The sequence below is a fragment of the Chaetura pelagica genome, unplaced genomic scaffold, assembly GCF_000747805.2.
Source record: "Chaetura pelagica isolate M959 unplaced genomic scaffold, ChaPel_1.0 scaffold29, whole genome shotgun sequence".
Lineage (NCBI taxonomy): Eukaryota > Metazoa > Chordata > Aves > Apodiformes > Apodidae > Chaetura > Chaetura pelagica.
Window position 1 is genome coordinate 299,163 of NW_009970720.1, and position 15,838 is coordinate 315,000.

The 15,838-nt window shown below is 39.9% G+C and overlaps 1 protein-coding gene across 1 annotated transcript in view; it reads right to left on the reverse strand.

Annotated features, from left to right (window-relative positions):
- Window positions 1–3,338: 3,338 nt before the first annotated feature.
- The window catches only part of UBAC2 (UBA domain containing 2), a 113,167-nt gene continuing 100,667 nt past the window's right edge, over window positions 3,339–15,838 (reverse strand). Inside the window, exons 8-9 of the mRNA XM_010006345.1 lie at window positions 8,395–8,517; window positions 3,339–4,003 (exon numbers count right to left, since the gene is read on the reverse strand). Coding sequence (XP_010004647.1) covers window positions 3,896–4,003; window positions 8,395–8,517 — 231 coding nt within the window. The 3' untranslated portion in view covers window positions 3,339–3,895. The remainder of the gene's footprint in view (window positions 4,004–8,394; window positions 8,518–15,838) is intronic.

Here is a 15,838-nt window from a genome sequence, read left to right on the forward strand (position 1 = left end):
GAAACAGGCCCATACAACCACATGTAGCTCCATCTAACTTCTTGATTCCTCTTAAAACTCTCCTTTGGAAAATATCAGTGACAGCAGCTGAACTACCAAATTGTAGAGATTCTCCCCAGTCGCACCCATTCATCAGGCAGTACCACTCCTGTTCTCCCATCATCCATTTCTTGTCTTATATTTGGACTGAAAACTATTGGTAGCACCTACCCTCTTTGAGTTTCAGTTAAGAGTTGACTTCCTATGGTCAAAGCATCCCTTAATATATGTAAACAGGAGAAATGTAATCCTACTAAAAATTATATCAAACCCAGTATGTTTTAAGCATATATATATATAAATATGCATGTATGCATATGTGTGCATATATAGGAACACATACTGTGTTTGTGTGCTCATGTCACTCTCCCAATGAAAGAGTATTTATACTCATTTACATAAATTACTTATTACTATGGCTACCCAGTTCAAGCTAATTTCATTTTGGTTTTTGTTGTAGAAGAACATACACAAGAAATTAATTGCACTTCCATATCAAAATCTCCTATTAGTTCAAATTAATACTGTCCATTTACTTATTCTCAAACAGATGCAGTTCCCCTACAACACTGGAGTTGTAGTTCTGAGTGCTTTCAAATTTGGGTGCCATGAAAACTGCATATATACTCCAAAGACACACATGGGTGAGAGATGGGGAGTCTTTGAATACAGACTTTTAATTTTCTTCAACAAACTTTTAGCTCCAGTTATATTCATCAAATCAATACATAAATATACTCACTCTGTATATATACATATATATACACACATATATATGCATATACACATATATGTATATATATACACAAACAGGCGAGCCAAAAACGTTGCCCTTTGCGCAGTACCTTGATTATGTTTTACTTGCTTGTTCTTCTGTTTCAGACAAAACCAAGGAGACCTCCTCTCCATCACATGTTCACAAAGGCACCAACATGCACAGGTTGGTGCACGAACCAGCTGTGCCAGTCCACCTGCTCACCTGAGTAGCAGGCAACCTTTAACACTTCTCTGGGGGGAGGAGAACGGTTTTGGAAAGTATGGAGTCCAACCATTCTGCACCTTAGCAAAAAGTTAAGGCTTGAGAACCTGGTAGCTTATCAGGCAGATATCCACAAATGCAAACCTCCCTGTGGGTGTATTTCGAAGTATTATATAACTGTCTGGGAAAGTCCCCCAGTAAATTATTCTGGTGTTGTCTCAAAAGACAACTTTCCTAGTCTAGTAGAGAAATTTTAACAGCAGCAACTACTCTTATTGCAAAATAAAGAACATGTCCCTTGCATTCCCAGAAATGGTCCGTGAAAGTTTCACCATCATGTGGCAACCAAGTTGTTTTCCAGCTCTAATGTGTGAATCTTTCTTCTACTGTTCTTGTACGAAACAGGAAATGTGCTCAATGGCACCCGAGACTCCTTCTTTTACCACTTCTTCTTTTTTTTTAAATTGGAAATCACAATTCTGGAAGCATTTTGAGCATGAACACTTGTCACAGATGTCAAGGGGAGTTTTCAGCTGACATCACATTGACCCCTTATGTTTGACATTTGCAAAATGCCCAGGCAAAACAGGGTTTTTCAAACAACTGTGACATTTGGATACCCCTTGTATAGATAATAGTAAGAAAGTATTTAGACTGGAAGAATATCCACTTACATGTCCCAAGTGCCACTTGACATGTTTTCAAATTCCAAAGAATAAATGCTCTTTATGCTTGTCCCTAGAGCAGGGCAATGTCTGAAAGGGCACAGGTCATATTTAATTTACCCTGGGCTAAGTCAACCTTGATTTCCTAAAGACAAAATTTTACTTCTAATAGTAATTCACTGGTCTTTATTGCTACTTTTGATAAAATATTTGTGAAGGAAGAATCTGTGTTTCAAAATTAAAACCTATACTTGTTTCAAAACACTCAACTACTTTACATATACAAAGTATTGTAGGCTTTTCTTCTTACATTTGCCCTTTCCTTCATAAGACAGTCGGTTTCCAGAGTTCTCTGGGTACACTCAAGGTACTCAGCTTCAGACAAACAAAACCTTTCAAATAAAAAACAGACCCTGCCCAAATAGTGTCATCATAGCAGCAAGCCCAGACCCTGAAGGAGGTTGATCTAAGGCCAGGAAAACACACAGTCATTAAAAAAAACCCCTTATTTTACCTGCTGGAAAATACTAAAATATATATACAGGACAATCATGTGCTGAAAGCTGCACAAATTTGATGTCATTTCTGGAAAAGGACTTGTATGCCTGCATGACTTTTTTCAGTTTTATCAGTACGTTAAACAAAAGAAAGGTATCTCTCTCTCCTTAAACTTGTCCTGTAATTTCCCAGTGTATTTTCCAGGCCAAGCGAGACTGCACAGATCTGTACTTTGGTGCACACATTTCCATCTGGATGTTCAAAACATCCTTCTCTCTCCTGCATTCTTTCACCTCCTCCCCTTTGCAGCTGCTATTGCCTTTGTCATGCTTCTGATGTCCTCTTACTCTTAAGGTATGTATGTATTTAAAATGCCTGTGTGTTTATAAAGGGCCACATACATACACACAACGTACAAAAGAAGAGTACATACAGAAATATACATTAAATGCTTGAGATACATGAGCAGATTGGTTTCATCAAGTTGCAGTTTGGAATCTCCTAATTACTTCAGCCTGGTTTTATAGAGATCTCTCCACCCCACCTCTTGAAACTCCTAAGGTGTTAATACTGAGCACTTCTGAGCCCCAAGCCAAGAAAGTTTATTTATCAGTCTAAACTTCAAAACCAACACTGCACTGCCTTAGCATCAGCATCCTGTTACCTCCTGTCTTATCCTGAATCACCCTTCAGGTTAATATTCCAGTCTATGACCAACGGTAAGTTCCTTCAGACAGTGAGGATTCAGCAAATGCAAGGTCATCCACATCTTTGACAGTAGAAAACTAGAACTATACATAGAAAAAGGTAGCTTTTTATAATTTTCTTTTAAGACAGTATGTAGCCAGCTCAAAAAATGAAACCAGCACATGAGACACTGAGCATACATACATCGATTCAGTCTGTCTGAATCAGACATGGAAGTCATTCAAAAAATGTCACTTTTTATCTTACTGCATCATTCAATTCACCTTTATTGCGTCCACTGAGCATCTTCATGACCTGTATCTGAATAGCAATTTACTCAGTTGGTAAAACTTAAACTTACAGTGATCACTTACCATAGTTTCCAATCGGCACAGGAATTTTCTTGCATCCTACCTGTGTTTTATGTTCTGAATGACAACTTTTATTCAAAAAGGAATTCAAGAGAGAAAATATTACAGGCATTAATAAAACTTTCTGAAGAATATCACAGTAGTCCCATAAGCCTTTACTGAGTTGAAAATTATCTTCAAACCTCTTATTACTGTAATCAAAAATCAAGTACTGTAAAATAACACGTAAGCTAGAGAAATTAGAGTGGTAAATGAAGAAAATACTATTTTTCTTCATAGGTGAATCTAGTTGTTGTGGTTGTTGGAGCTTCTTTTCCTAGTCATTAAGTGTGATAACATCTCTAACAAGGACTTACAAGAAAAAACCCCACCTACTTTATTTTAAAAATAAATTTAGGTGATATCCAGTAACGAGAAGCAACTAAAGTTACTTTGAAAAGGATAACCAGAGTAGAAATCACCAAGTGATCTGAAGGCCTGGGAAAAGTTCACATCATTCATTAACATCATTTTGAATCACCAGTCACGAGAAGCCGGTTTCTCCTTTCTGACGCTCTCGGGGGAACGACCTTCATCAGTCTGTCCAGCAGGTGGCTTTGATCCTCTTTCAGACGCATACAAACCCATCATGTGAAGTTCCTTCAGACAGAAAACCATCAGTGCTGCAGTAGAAAATTAGTGGCTACATTTAAGTCATTATTTGAAGCCCTCAGAGCTTCTAGAGCATCTCCCCTGGAAAATCCCATTTCCATAAGTCGCGCAACCTGGAAAAAGAAAGAACACCACTTTAAACCCAGAGTTGTATTTACACTGTGTGCACATGTTAACAGGGTCAGAGAGCTCTCTTCCATGGATCAGACTGCTCAAAAGCTCACCTTTCCAGAGAGCAAGCAAGTGTGGCTACGCACTGCCAAAACCACATACCTGGGCCAGCACACCTGAAAACACTGCCGCAGAGATGACTGCTTTCTGATACTTGATTCAAAACCAACTGTTTGCTGAAAATGCCACACCTCTATCTCCTTATCTGATCCAGCTTTGAAAGAAGAATAAAACAGAAAGTGTGGCACTACACATGAAAACTATGGTCTGACTTTGGGGCTTGCTGCTCTTCACAAGACCTTAAGAACCCATCACTAAGCAAAATACGGAAATATACAGCAGATGCGAGAACCTGTCCAGGCATCCTTAGCTCTGCTTTCTATGAAAAGACCTTCTTATCCAGAGGGCATTAAAAAACCAAAAATTATTTATCTAAACCTGAAACAGAGGCACCGCAATATTTTAATGAGTTCACATTAAAATTTTTGGAAAAATTCTAAATATTGTCAAAACAAACAACATAAATCAATGACCTGGAAGGATTATCTGGGAAAGGTCATATTATGTTACTGACTTTGGTAATCAATAATCACTTGACTGTCCCTCTTGATAATATCATGTACTCAACAGCTAACCATTTTGCTCTGTGTCAGATACTCAAATTACCACATGAAAAAAACAATGTAGGTATATCCAGATTTAATTTGTTGCTTAATTCCAATCTAAAGCAGATTTTAAATCTACTATTATCAATTAGGGATGACTAAAAATCACAATATAACTCCTTCACTTTTATATTTAATCTTCTAGAGGGGAGAAGAAAGGGCTGGGGGAGGGCATGGAGCTGCACATAAAAATAACTGTGGCCATTGGCAGCATAAAGTACTCCCTATCCTGCTCCAAATGGCCTGTGATGGAATCACAGAATTGTGCCAGTTAGAAAAGACCTTTAAGATCATCAAGTCCAACCAGACATCACAACTCCTGAACCTGGAAGTCCTGGGCTACAGGAGCTGTCTGGAAGCTACCACTGCTCCTCCTCTGCTCATACAGAGCCCACAGCAGCAGCAGCAGAACACAGCAGAGGCCATTTACATTTCAGGAGGATTCTTCCCAGGGTACAAAAGCAATGTGTACTAGTAGTGAAAGTACTTTAAATGCCTTTTAAAGGAAAGGTGCCATTAAAACAATCTCCCCTTCCTCTAAGACACCTCCAGAACTTTCAGTATTTTTAATCTTCACTGCTCTGTTGGCTTACTGAGAAACAGCTAGTGCCAAGTATGCCCAGAGGTGGGGGAGTCTCATTCTCTTAATCTAAAGACATGGTTTCAAAATGTTTGAAAACGGCCACCTTGCCTGTCACAGTATCAAATACCTTATCGATCCTTTTTCTACGTTTCCCTCTTTCCCCCTCTCTTAGAACCCAATGCTGGTTTCTCACCTTCCTGTAGAGACAGAAATGAATCGTTACTTTCTACAGCTCTGCAACAATAGTGCAACTTCAAACTGGATTTCAGAAGCTGCAACTTTCTCACGTTTCCTCTGCCTGATTTTTCATCTGATTGTGCTTTTTTATGAGAAAAAGGGCAGGCAGCGGAATAAAAGCTAACCACTGAAATACATTTCAAAAGAAAAGTTTTTACCATAGTTGCCATGAATTCTGACCTTAAGAAGTGGTGGCTGGAACTGCAATCTTCCCCATTTACAGAAATATCCAGCGAGAATCATAGGGAACAGGTTGTAACAACAAAAAACTACTTGCATCTGAGCATATCCAGCTCCAGGAAACAGAGATGTATACTGGTAAGAGTAACTTAAGGTGCTAAAAAACCCATGAGAAATGCTGAGATTTTTGTACCAAATGCATTGCAAATGCTTGCAAATTTTAATCTGAACAACAGAAGAAAACCTTGCTTTTCCGCCATTCTGAGACAACCTGTACAGTTATTAGCACAGTCCTAAGAAATCCAAGGTACTTAGATTCCTTTTTTTCTTTTTTTGCAGGGTAACTAGTCAGCATTGCAAATAACAGCCATCAGGTGAGCTCTACAGTTTCAATGCATGAGAAAATAAATCTGGACATAAAGGCTTTGGGGATGAACCCAGCCTAAGTCAGACTAACAACTATTTCATTAATTCCAGCCCAACCATAAAAGTTCCCATAAGCAGAATTTGTCCATAAGGCAAATAAACAAACAAACCCAGCAGGGTAAATCACAGATCACAGAAGTATTGAGGCTGGAAAAGACCTCTGAGATCAAGTCCAACCTATGACCTAACACCACCACATCAGCTGGACCATGGCACTAAGTGCCACATCCAGCCTTTCCCTGAACACATCCAGGGACGGTGCCTCCACCACTTCCCTGGGCAGTCACCCTCTCTGTGAGGATGTGCTTCCTAATATCCAAACTAAACCTCCCCTGGAGCAGCTTCAGGCCATGCCCTCTTGTCCTGTCACTAGTTGCCTGGAAAAAGAGCCCAGCCCCCGCCTGACTACAACTTCCCTTCAGGTAGTTGAAGAGAGTGATAAGGTCCCCCCTGAGTCTCTTCCAGGCTAAACAACCCCAGCTCCCTCAGCCTGCCCGTATAAGACTTTCCCTCTAGTCCCTTCACCAGCCTTGTTGCTCTCCTCTGGACCTGCCCCAGCACCTCAGTGTCCTTCTTGAAGTGAGGGGCCCAGAACTGTTCACAGTACTCAGGGTGAGGCCTCACTGGTGCTGTGTACAGGGGGAGAATCACATCCCTGCTCCTGCTGGTCACTATCATTTGGTCCATCTTATACCCAGAACTTCCAGACCAACCAAGATTAATTTTCTGGGTTTTGCCTCAGAAGGTGTTATTTGGTGGGGGGGCTTTCTTTTCCTTTTTTTTTTCTTTTCTGTTTTTTTGTTTGTTTGTTTTTTTCTCAGTTGGCTTTTTTTTTGCCTTTTTGGATGTAGCCTGGGAGGTTTGCAGTTAAAACCAGCAGTGCAGTTAAAGTTTTAAACATTATCTAATACTGAATCAAAACTAGAAATCAGATCATAGGAAAGATCATCATGACAATCTCATTTTAAAGTAATCTGAAATGACAGCATGGTCTGAGCAAGTGTTGATTTATCTTTTTTAAAAAAAAAAAAAAAGGGAAAAAGAGAAAGAAAAACTCACCCTTGAAACCTACTCTTGTTCAAGGGTAGCAGAGACCTTAGACTATAAAATGGCCAATGCAGCTAACTGCAGACAGGTTACAACCTAGAGAACTTAATTGCATGCAATAAATCCTGAATACAAAAACAAGACTATTATTAAATTCTTTAACTTCCTTGTAAATCCTCCTTTCTTCTGAGAATAAAACTATCAACAAAAGCCTGAAAGCCTAAATCTGCAAATTAAGTCTAAATCTATACTTGATAGAAAAGACACAAACTTCTCTGTGGCATCAGTATGTGAAGTCAGTCAACCTCGTTACTGAGGGAAACATCCAAGTTTAAGGCCAAGTGTGTGTTGAAGACAAAAACCAACATTCTTCTTCCCCTACATGACAGAATTGGAAACTTAAGCTGCAGACAGCAATGAATAAAAAACCTGCACGCCTACAATTAATGAAATCACTCTTATAAAGAAAGGCTGAGAGAGCTGGGACTCTTTAGCCTGGAGAAGAGAAGGCTGAGAGGAGACCTTATTAATGCCTACAAGTACCTAAAGGGTGGGTGCAAGGAGGATGGAGCCTGACTCTTTTCAGTAGTTCCCAGTGACAGGATGAGGGTCAACGGGCACAAGCTGGAACATGGGAAGCTCCATTTAAATACGAGAAGGAACTTATTTACTGTGAGAGTGACAGAGCCCTGGGACAGGCCCCGGGAGGTTGTGGAGTCCCCTTCTCTGAAGATATTCAAAACCCACTTGGATGCAGCCCTGAGTAATGTGCTCTAGGGGATCAAGCTTTAGCAGGGGAGTTGGACTCCATGATCTCTAGAGGTCTCTTTCAACTCTGACAGTTCCATGACTCTGTGATCTATTTGCCATTTTTCCTTCTTTGAAACATTTATCAGATTTGAATAGATTCTACTACTGAAACTATCTCTTCTTTCAACATGAAAAACAAACAGTTACACGTAAACACATAACACAGTTACACATAAACACATAACAGCAGAAACTCCCAAGTTGATCTGTAACTCTGGTATGGATGGCAATGATAATCTGTTATTTCTGCATTGTGACTGTTATCTGATACTCCTACTTATGTTGCTACAGAGAATACTTAAGAAACAGTGTCAGCAGATGACAATTATTAGAAGTAATTCCTAACCAGTTTTTAAATACCATTTTAAAACAGAAAAATGTTTACCTGCTCTTCAGAAACCTCAGTAGGTGGATGTATGTCTTGTTCAGACGGGTGATGATCTTGATAATTCGCATTATGTCTGTGACGTAAAGGAAGAAACAGTCTATTCCAGTTTATCATGCCACCCTGAAAGCAGACACTGCTGTCAGTTTTTGCAAAAAGAACAACAGATATTTTTAAACAAAAACATCATCCACCCCATGTAATACACATAATAAATCTTGTGAAAGATTTGGTTTACAACAGTTAGGTTTCTGGGGCTGAAGGGCCTGTTCCCTTTGCCAACAGGGGTTTGTCTGGCAAGAAATGCAGCAGCAGGTCCTGCAAGTGCTTTGCAAGACTGTGACTGGAGCTACCCAGGGAAAAAAAGTGCAAGAAGTAAGTGTGGGGCAAAACCCCAAAATGCATTCTTGGTGTATCTTCAAAATCACATCAGGAATCACAGAGTGGTTAGGGCTGGAAGGGACCTTAAAGATCATCAGGTTCCAACCTCCCTGCTATGAGCAGGGACACCTCACACTAGAACAGGCTGCACAAGGGCTCATCCAGCCCGTCCTTGAACACCTCCAGGGAGGTGGCATCCACAACCTCCCTGAGTAACCTATTCCAGTGCCTTATTACCCTCATGGTGAAGAGTAATCCCAGCCTTCAGGATCCTGTGATTTCCATGCAAGTGATTACTTCTGTGACACCTGTGACCGTTAGAGACACACAGACCACCTACCCCAACTTCTGTGTATTAAATACCATCGCAAAATGTGGCCCTATTCCAGTGTCAAAACATTTTGTAACTACGCAGTAATAATATTACTATACAACAGGAACGTGTGTGATGTTAATCACAGAACTGAAACTTTCTTCTAACAACTGAGCTTCAAGTCTTGTAGCAGTAAGTACAAATACCAAAATACAAGCTTTAGAATTGTCCAGAAAGAATCCAACTTCATTTTATTAGCTTAAACATTTTTAAGGGATTTTGTATCACATCAAAACCACAGGCCCAGCAAGCGGGGAAGAAGAGGAAACCCCATATCTCTTTTTTCTGAACGATTTGTTCAAACACCTTTTGCAGTTTCTGTTGTCCTTCACCTCCTCCTCCTCGCTCCCTCTGTTACTATGGAGAAGATCCCCCTCCCTTTCTGCATATATAGGACATGAGCTTCCTTCCTCTAGCTGCTCCATTTTACTTCTATACTGTCATTTCTCAGAAGACCTTCCTCTTAAGAGAATTTTTTCTTTTCCCCTCTCAGAAAGGGCCCTTCCTGCCTTTATGTACCCCTGGAGCATTCAATGCCCTCTGGTCAATCAGACCATCAGCAGCTAAACCTGCTGCTAGACCAGAAAACAATCCAATAATTTACTTTTCTTGCCCTTTCCTTTGTTTTCTTCCTTTCTCTCCAGAGGAGACCCTACCAGCACAGACACCGCAGGGGGCAGTGCAATAGCACACTTTCAAAAGCATTTGGGAAGTCAGGAGTTTTGAAATGCTTGCTTCTGAAGTGTTTCAGTCCTTTTTATACTATAGTGCCTTTTCCCCTGTGAAGCTGCGCTAGGAGTCCCAGTTTTCAAGACACAGTTTCCACTGTTAGTGGTTTGGAATTTTAAAAAAACTACTATATGTCTACATTTATATTTTGCATGCTGCATAAAATGTTTGCTTAAAGGTCATGAGGTTTTTACCAAAGGATTCTATGTAAGCCTTGTGTTAGCCAAACAGCATAGCGCAGTAAAAAGGATATTTGGTTTGTAGCTTAAAACCAGAGAGGGATCTCAGACCTTCTAATGACATCAGTGCACTACTCTCTGGTCTTGGAAAATCACATCCTGTACTTCCTCATCTGTAGTTTCCTTCAACTCAGAATTATTTTGAGTTTTAATTCATTAATTTTGTATTTCCAAAAGTCTACTAAGTACTATAGCTCAGCAAGAACCCCGCACTAATGCTGCTCTGCTTTTTTTTTATTCTTTTGAAAAGACCTGACAGGGAGAAAATAATGCTTCCGTCCCAGGGTCATTCATATCAAACCGATTAAATGAAAAATCCTACAAACAGGACTATGACACATCTATGTCAAAAGTAATACAGAATAATGTGCACAAAATACAAAATCTACAATAAATGCATCAATTTGGCAGTATTCCAGTGTATCTCAGGACTGAAATAAACATACCTTTCCAGCTGTGCCCTCAGCTTTACTACTGAGCCGCCTATTCCAGTTTGGTTTTGCAGCTTCTCTGTCCTGTGCACTGCCCCATAGCACTACAAAGAGATTTATCTACCTCCTTATCCTAAACTTATGATGCATTTTAAATTGATGCATACAGAAGTTGTTACTTTCAGTAAAAAAATGCTGATTCCTTACTAAGTTAACCATTTATTTTTGAAGGTTTCCAGCAGATATCTTCATATATAGACTGATGTATTCAGAGGAATTCCATGTGAAGACTACTAAGCCTTTCCCAGAAATAACAGAAAGACAAATTAAATCAAAATAGCTGTGAAATAACTTTTTGTTGCCCTCGGAATATTTTAACTATCTTTGAAACCTGTGACAAATGTATTATTGAGGTGAAAACATCCAACAGGCAATGACAAGAGATATTAAAGGCTGAAACTCTTAATGGTATGTGAACACTGATGCCCAGGATTAATCCCAACACTTCTCATCTGTGTATTGCTTTACATACTGCACCAAAACCAGGCACGTTATGCTTTTTGATCTTTAGCTGCAAGAAAATTATTTTCCCTCACAGATTTGCTTCTAATTACATGACGGACATGCACAAAGTCCAGCTCAAAAGAGCAGAGGGAGAAAAGAGCAAGGAACTGCAGGAAGAACTATGGGACCATGGCACCAATTCCATCAAGTAAAGGTAAGGAAAAAATAAGAAGTGCAGCTAATGTCTTGGATCCACAGAAGGCTGAGTTCAAGGCCACAAATTTGCAGTGAGGAAAACTGCACTAAAGTGAAGACTTTCACACAACAACAGCTGTCACAGCATAAATACATGAAGATCTGTGAATTTTAATTTGACCCAACTCAAACAGCAAAAAAAGTCTTCAATTAAGTGAATATCACAAATTCCAGTTAAAAAATGTGCAGAAGGAGATTTCCAGACCAATACTCCACCTTGTTTTACCAAAATTATTTTGCAGATCTCCCCTATAATGTTTTTTGACCATGCTAACATGCTTACTCTGTGACAAGTCAGGGAGATTTCCCATTAAGATGTCCAATCTGATTATTTTATTTAAGTGATTCTTCTAAAACTACTGGGGAATCAGCCAACAATATTTATGCATTTCACAATATACTTGAATCCTGGCAGCAGGCACTCAACAGATGAGCACAGGTGAGCTCATTCCCATCTCTTTTGCCTCCACAGGAGCCTTGTCTCAGAGCTCTCTGGAGTGGTACACAATACAGGCAAAAAGGAAGCCAATAATTCAGCAGTGAGGATGATGAAGGGTCCAGTAGGCAAGCTCCTTGCCTGCAAAACACCTTCAGTGACAAGTGTGTGCCAGCCTAATCCATTACATGAAATTCAGGCAGTCTTCTGTGATTCTGGTTTGTTATAAAAAGAATGACGTTTAATACTAAATGGTTTGTGGGCTGGGACTTAACCTCACTCTGGACTAGCTAAGGAGGATGCATTAAATCCCTTATGTCCAGAGCCAGTTTTAGTGATGACAGACTCAAGCTATCTTGCACTGAGACTATCTCGGGTGACATTTTTTTTTTGTCCTGTATCTTAGGTGTCAGGGAGGAGTAATTGCAGGTGCTGCTGAGAGGAAAGGTGAGCTGGGAGCCAGGGGTGACAACAAGGCAATCAGAGGCAGTGTTCTCACTGAATTGTAGTGTGTTTCCACAGGATCATAGTGAGAAGAGCAGGTCCACTCAGCAGAACCAGCAGGTCCTTGGTCAGTCAAAAGTCCAGATTGCCAGACAAAGCCACAGTCATTGGGCAGGTGTTAAGATACAGACCAGAAGTTGGTGAGTCAGGACCAGGGAGGGTGATACACTATTTGACAACTTGACACATAGGTATCCACAAAGAAGTTCAGCAAGGACCTGAACTTAAAAAGCAACTCCCAAACTGACTGAGGCCCCAAAAAGGCTTTTCACAGCTATTTCTAACTACAGCTCTTTCTCACGCAAGTCTGTTCCAAGGCTGAAGAGCTGTACCATACCAGAGTGGCCCTCAGCACAGACAGCCTATTGGTGCTTTTGGGTACATGACTTAAATCAACTCCTTCCCCCATACAGTGCTCTGGATGGTAGCCACTTGTCACATTATGTATGCAAAGGTTAGATTTCTTGCTCACATCTGCTTTCCTTCGTTCAAATCTTCCATGCCCAATTGTTTTAATGTTGCAAGACTTACTACAGCAAACGGATTTTTAAATATACATATATATATACACACACACACGCATATATAAATAAAATTCTCCATTACTTTGTGCTGCAGAATGAGAGGCTCAAGGAGGCCTTCTCTGCTTATGACATGAAAACAGCATCAAGCTCACTGTAGTCAAGAGGGAAAAGGTTCCCATCAGCTTGCAGGCACTGGTCCCTGCAGTAGGATGCTATGAAAAACTTCTAGTCTCCATTGCCAGCACTCATACCTGTTTTCATGGTGTTAATCTGAAACTGCTTTGGAAATCCTGACTGCTGTGCTACTAGAGAAAGACAAGCACTGAAATATCAATCCACAGATTATCATTTATAAAAACTATTTCTACAAATTGGTGACTGGCCCCTGATTTCTGTCTGCAACATGGACTTCTACATGTAATCAGGAAAAACACTTGGAAAAAAGACTGCTCCATTAATTACTTGATTAGAAGGGTGACAGACACACCTAAGAAAGGCCTATAAGCCTTTCCCCCTCCCTTACTCCTAGGTTGTAATACTTAACTAAAGAAAAATTCAGTTTCTTTTGGTTTAGCAGTGCAAAAACTGGGTGAATCGGTTGACTGTAAATTCTTTGTTACTGCCCAACAGTGGACAAACATAACAAGGAGACCATTTTATTGATCTCTGATTAATCACTACCAGAAGTAGATTAGGAGAACACTGGTGATGTTGTATCTTCTGTTACAGGAAGACAACAAACTGGTCACAAATTTAGAAGACCAAAGAACGAGATTTAAGAGTGGATTGAGGGAATAGGAAAACAGCAGCTCCTCATTCCAGAAAAAGTTGTAAGGAAATGCCACGTTGATGACTTATTCTTGGGTAGCTGCCAGACCTTTACGTACTGACGTGCCTTATGAGGTCACATCCTTGATGTCTTTTTTTGGTTTGGGTTGTTGGGGTTTTTTTATGGTGTCTGGGACAATACTGTTTACAAGGAAAGCTGTATCCTCCTTTCTTACAGAATAAGGAAGAGATATCTAGAGCTAGTGAATGTCTCTGACCTGCTAAAACCCTAGTTATGGTATTTCTTTTCACGTAACCTCCTTCCTCTGTTTTTGAAAAGCAGCTCTACCTGTTTCCCACACACATAAGCTGCCATAGCATATTTTGTAAAAGCACTTCTTAGCCAAAGCTTGACAACGTAAAATGTTATACTGTGGGCAATTAGCAAATATTCAGTTAAGTAGCTGTCACATCTGCATATATTTTAATTAAATTAATTTCAAAATAAAGAAAATGCTTTATAAAAGTTCTCTTGAAAGTGATGCATGTGGTTAAGATGTTCTGATAACGTTATCTTATGTATATGGTTAATGCCAACTCACCATCTGTTTGCACAAACAGGAAGCACCTCCTGATATCTGCCCTGTTCACCTTTTCTTAACATAACAACCACAGTGAAAGAAAGAAAAAAAAAGGAAATTGCTTTACATTTCATCTTTTAAAGTAACATTTTTAAAGTTTGCTACTCTGCATAGGAGATGTTACTTGGTACAGACATCAATATGGTCTTATTTCTTTCATATAAAGCTTCATCTTATAAAAGTGCAGTGAAAGTAAGAAACATCTGCTTTTCAGTCATACAGTTTTCTACAAATTATTGACTCCAAAGTACACACACTGATCATATAAACAAAGAAGCAGCATAGCCATGAATGACATAATACCTGCTGCCCTGAACACTGCCTAAGAAAGATAATGGCAATGCTCAGATTTCCAGTAAACTTCTTCAAAAGTCTAGCCTGGCACTTTTTGTGCAGACAAAACTCTCCTGATTTTTCAGTTTTTGTTTGTTGTTTTTTTTTCACTTTAATAACTTCCTTCTTTTGAAAGGGGGTTTTAGCATTCTGAACATTGTTCTTAATAATGTAAAGAACTTCTCATCAAGGAAAGCACTCCAGCAATTTCTAATGATATTCCAATTTCCTCTGGAAATTTGTCCTACAGACAAGTGGCTTTAGCCAAGAGGTCCTGTCTCCAACTCTCAGTTGCTGCATCCTGAACTTTGATGCTTGCATTGTCCCAGAGGAGCTCATGTGTCACACAAGCTCAGAAATCCACATGTGGTCTTTTCTGAAGCCTGACGTACTACTTCCTTTGAAACCCAGGAGGAACACCTTAATCTGGCTTCTGAAGCTGCCCAAGAGACAATGGAAGGGATTTCAGCATAGCTTAGTAGAAGCCAGAAATGCCAATGGACAGGCATGTCTGCTCCTTGGAGGTGGGAATGGCTGCTTCTGCTGCTGCATTGAAGGGAGCTGCAAAGAGTTGTGAACAGTTCCCTGTGTATTTTTGTGCCTTGTCACACAAGAAAGGAAGGGGTGCCATTACTTGACTGACACACACAACCAGCTGGCAGTAAGTGAAAGGTTGCAGAGGGGTTCCCAAAAATTGGTGGTTAGCTCAGAACACTGAAAGAGTCAGAATACTCTCAATTTAACCTGTTACAGTAAGGGTAAATACCTATTCTGTATCAAACTGTGCATCATGGTAACATTCACCACTCAGTACTGCCATGAGGCAGTAATTCAGCCAGAAAGTGATGGATGCCTGTGCCAAGAAGAAAGAAGGTATTTCATATCAAGCAGAAGCTGAAAGATGGTATTTTTGAAAACTTCCTTTTCCAAACTTCCTTTCAAACTTCACTCTTGCTCTTCATCCATATGGGGCTCTTGCTGGCACTGTAACATCATAGATATGGTCATGGCTACATCAGTTGAAAACATGCGTCAATGTCATGCAATTTGCAGTAGGGCTTGCCACATTTTCCCCACAAAATCCTCAGGTATATATTGAAAAGGAAGTTCCCATTATTAAAAATTAATCTTAGTGAGTGCCTTCTGAGAGGTGAAGCTGTTGAATATAATCCCCACCTTAATTTTAAAGGAATTATATGATTTGAAGCTGTTTTTAGGTTGGGCATTCAACACTTGCTAAGTGAGATAATCAGGGGGTCCAGCGTGTCAAATGCTGAAGCCAGGTCCACTGGCATGAACACTGACTCTGTGCTCAAGGAAATAGTG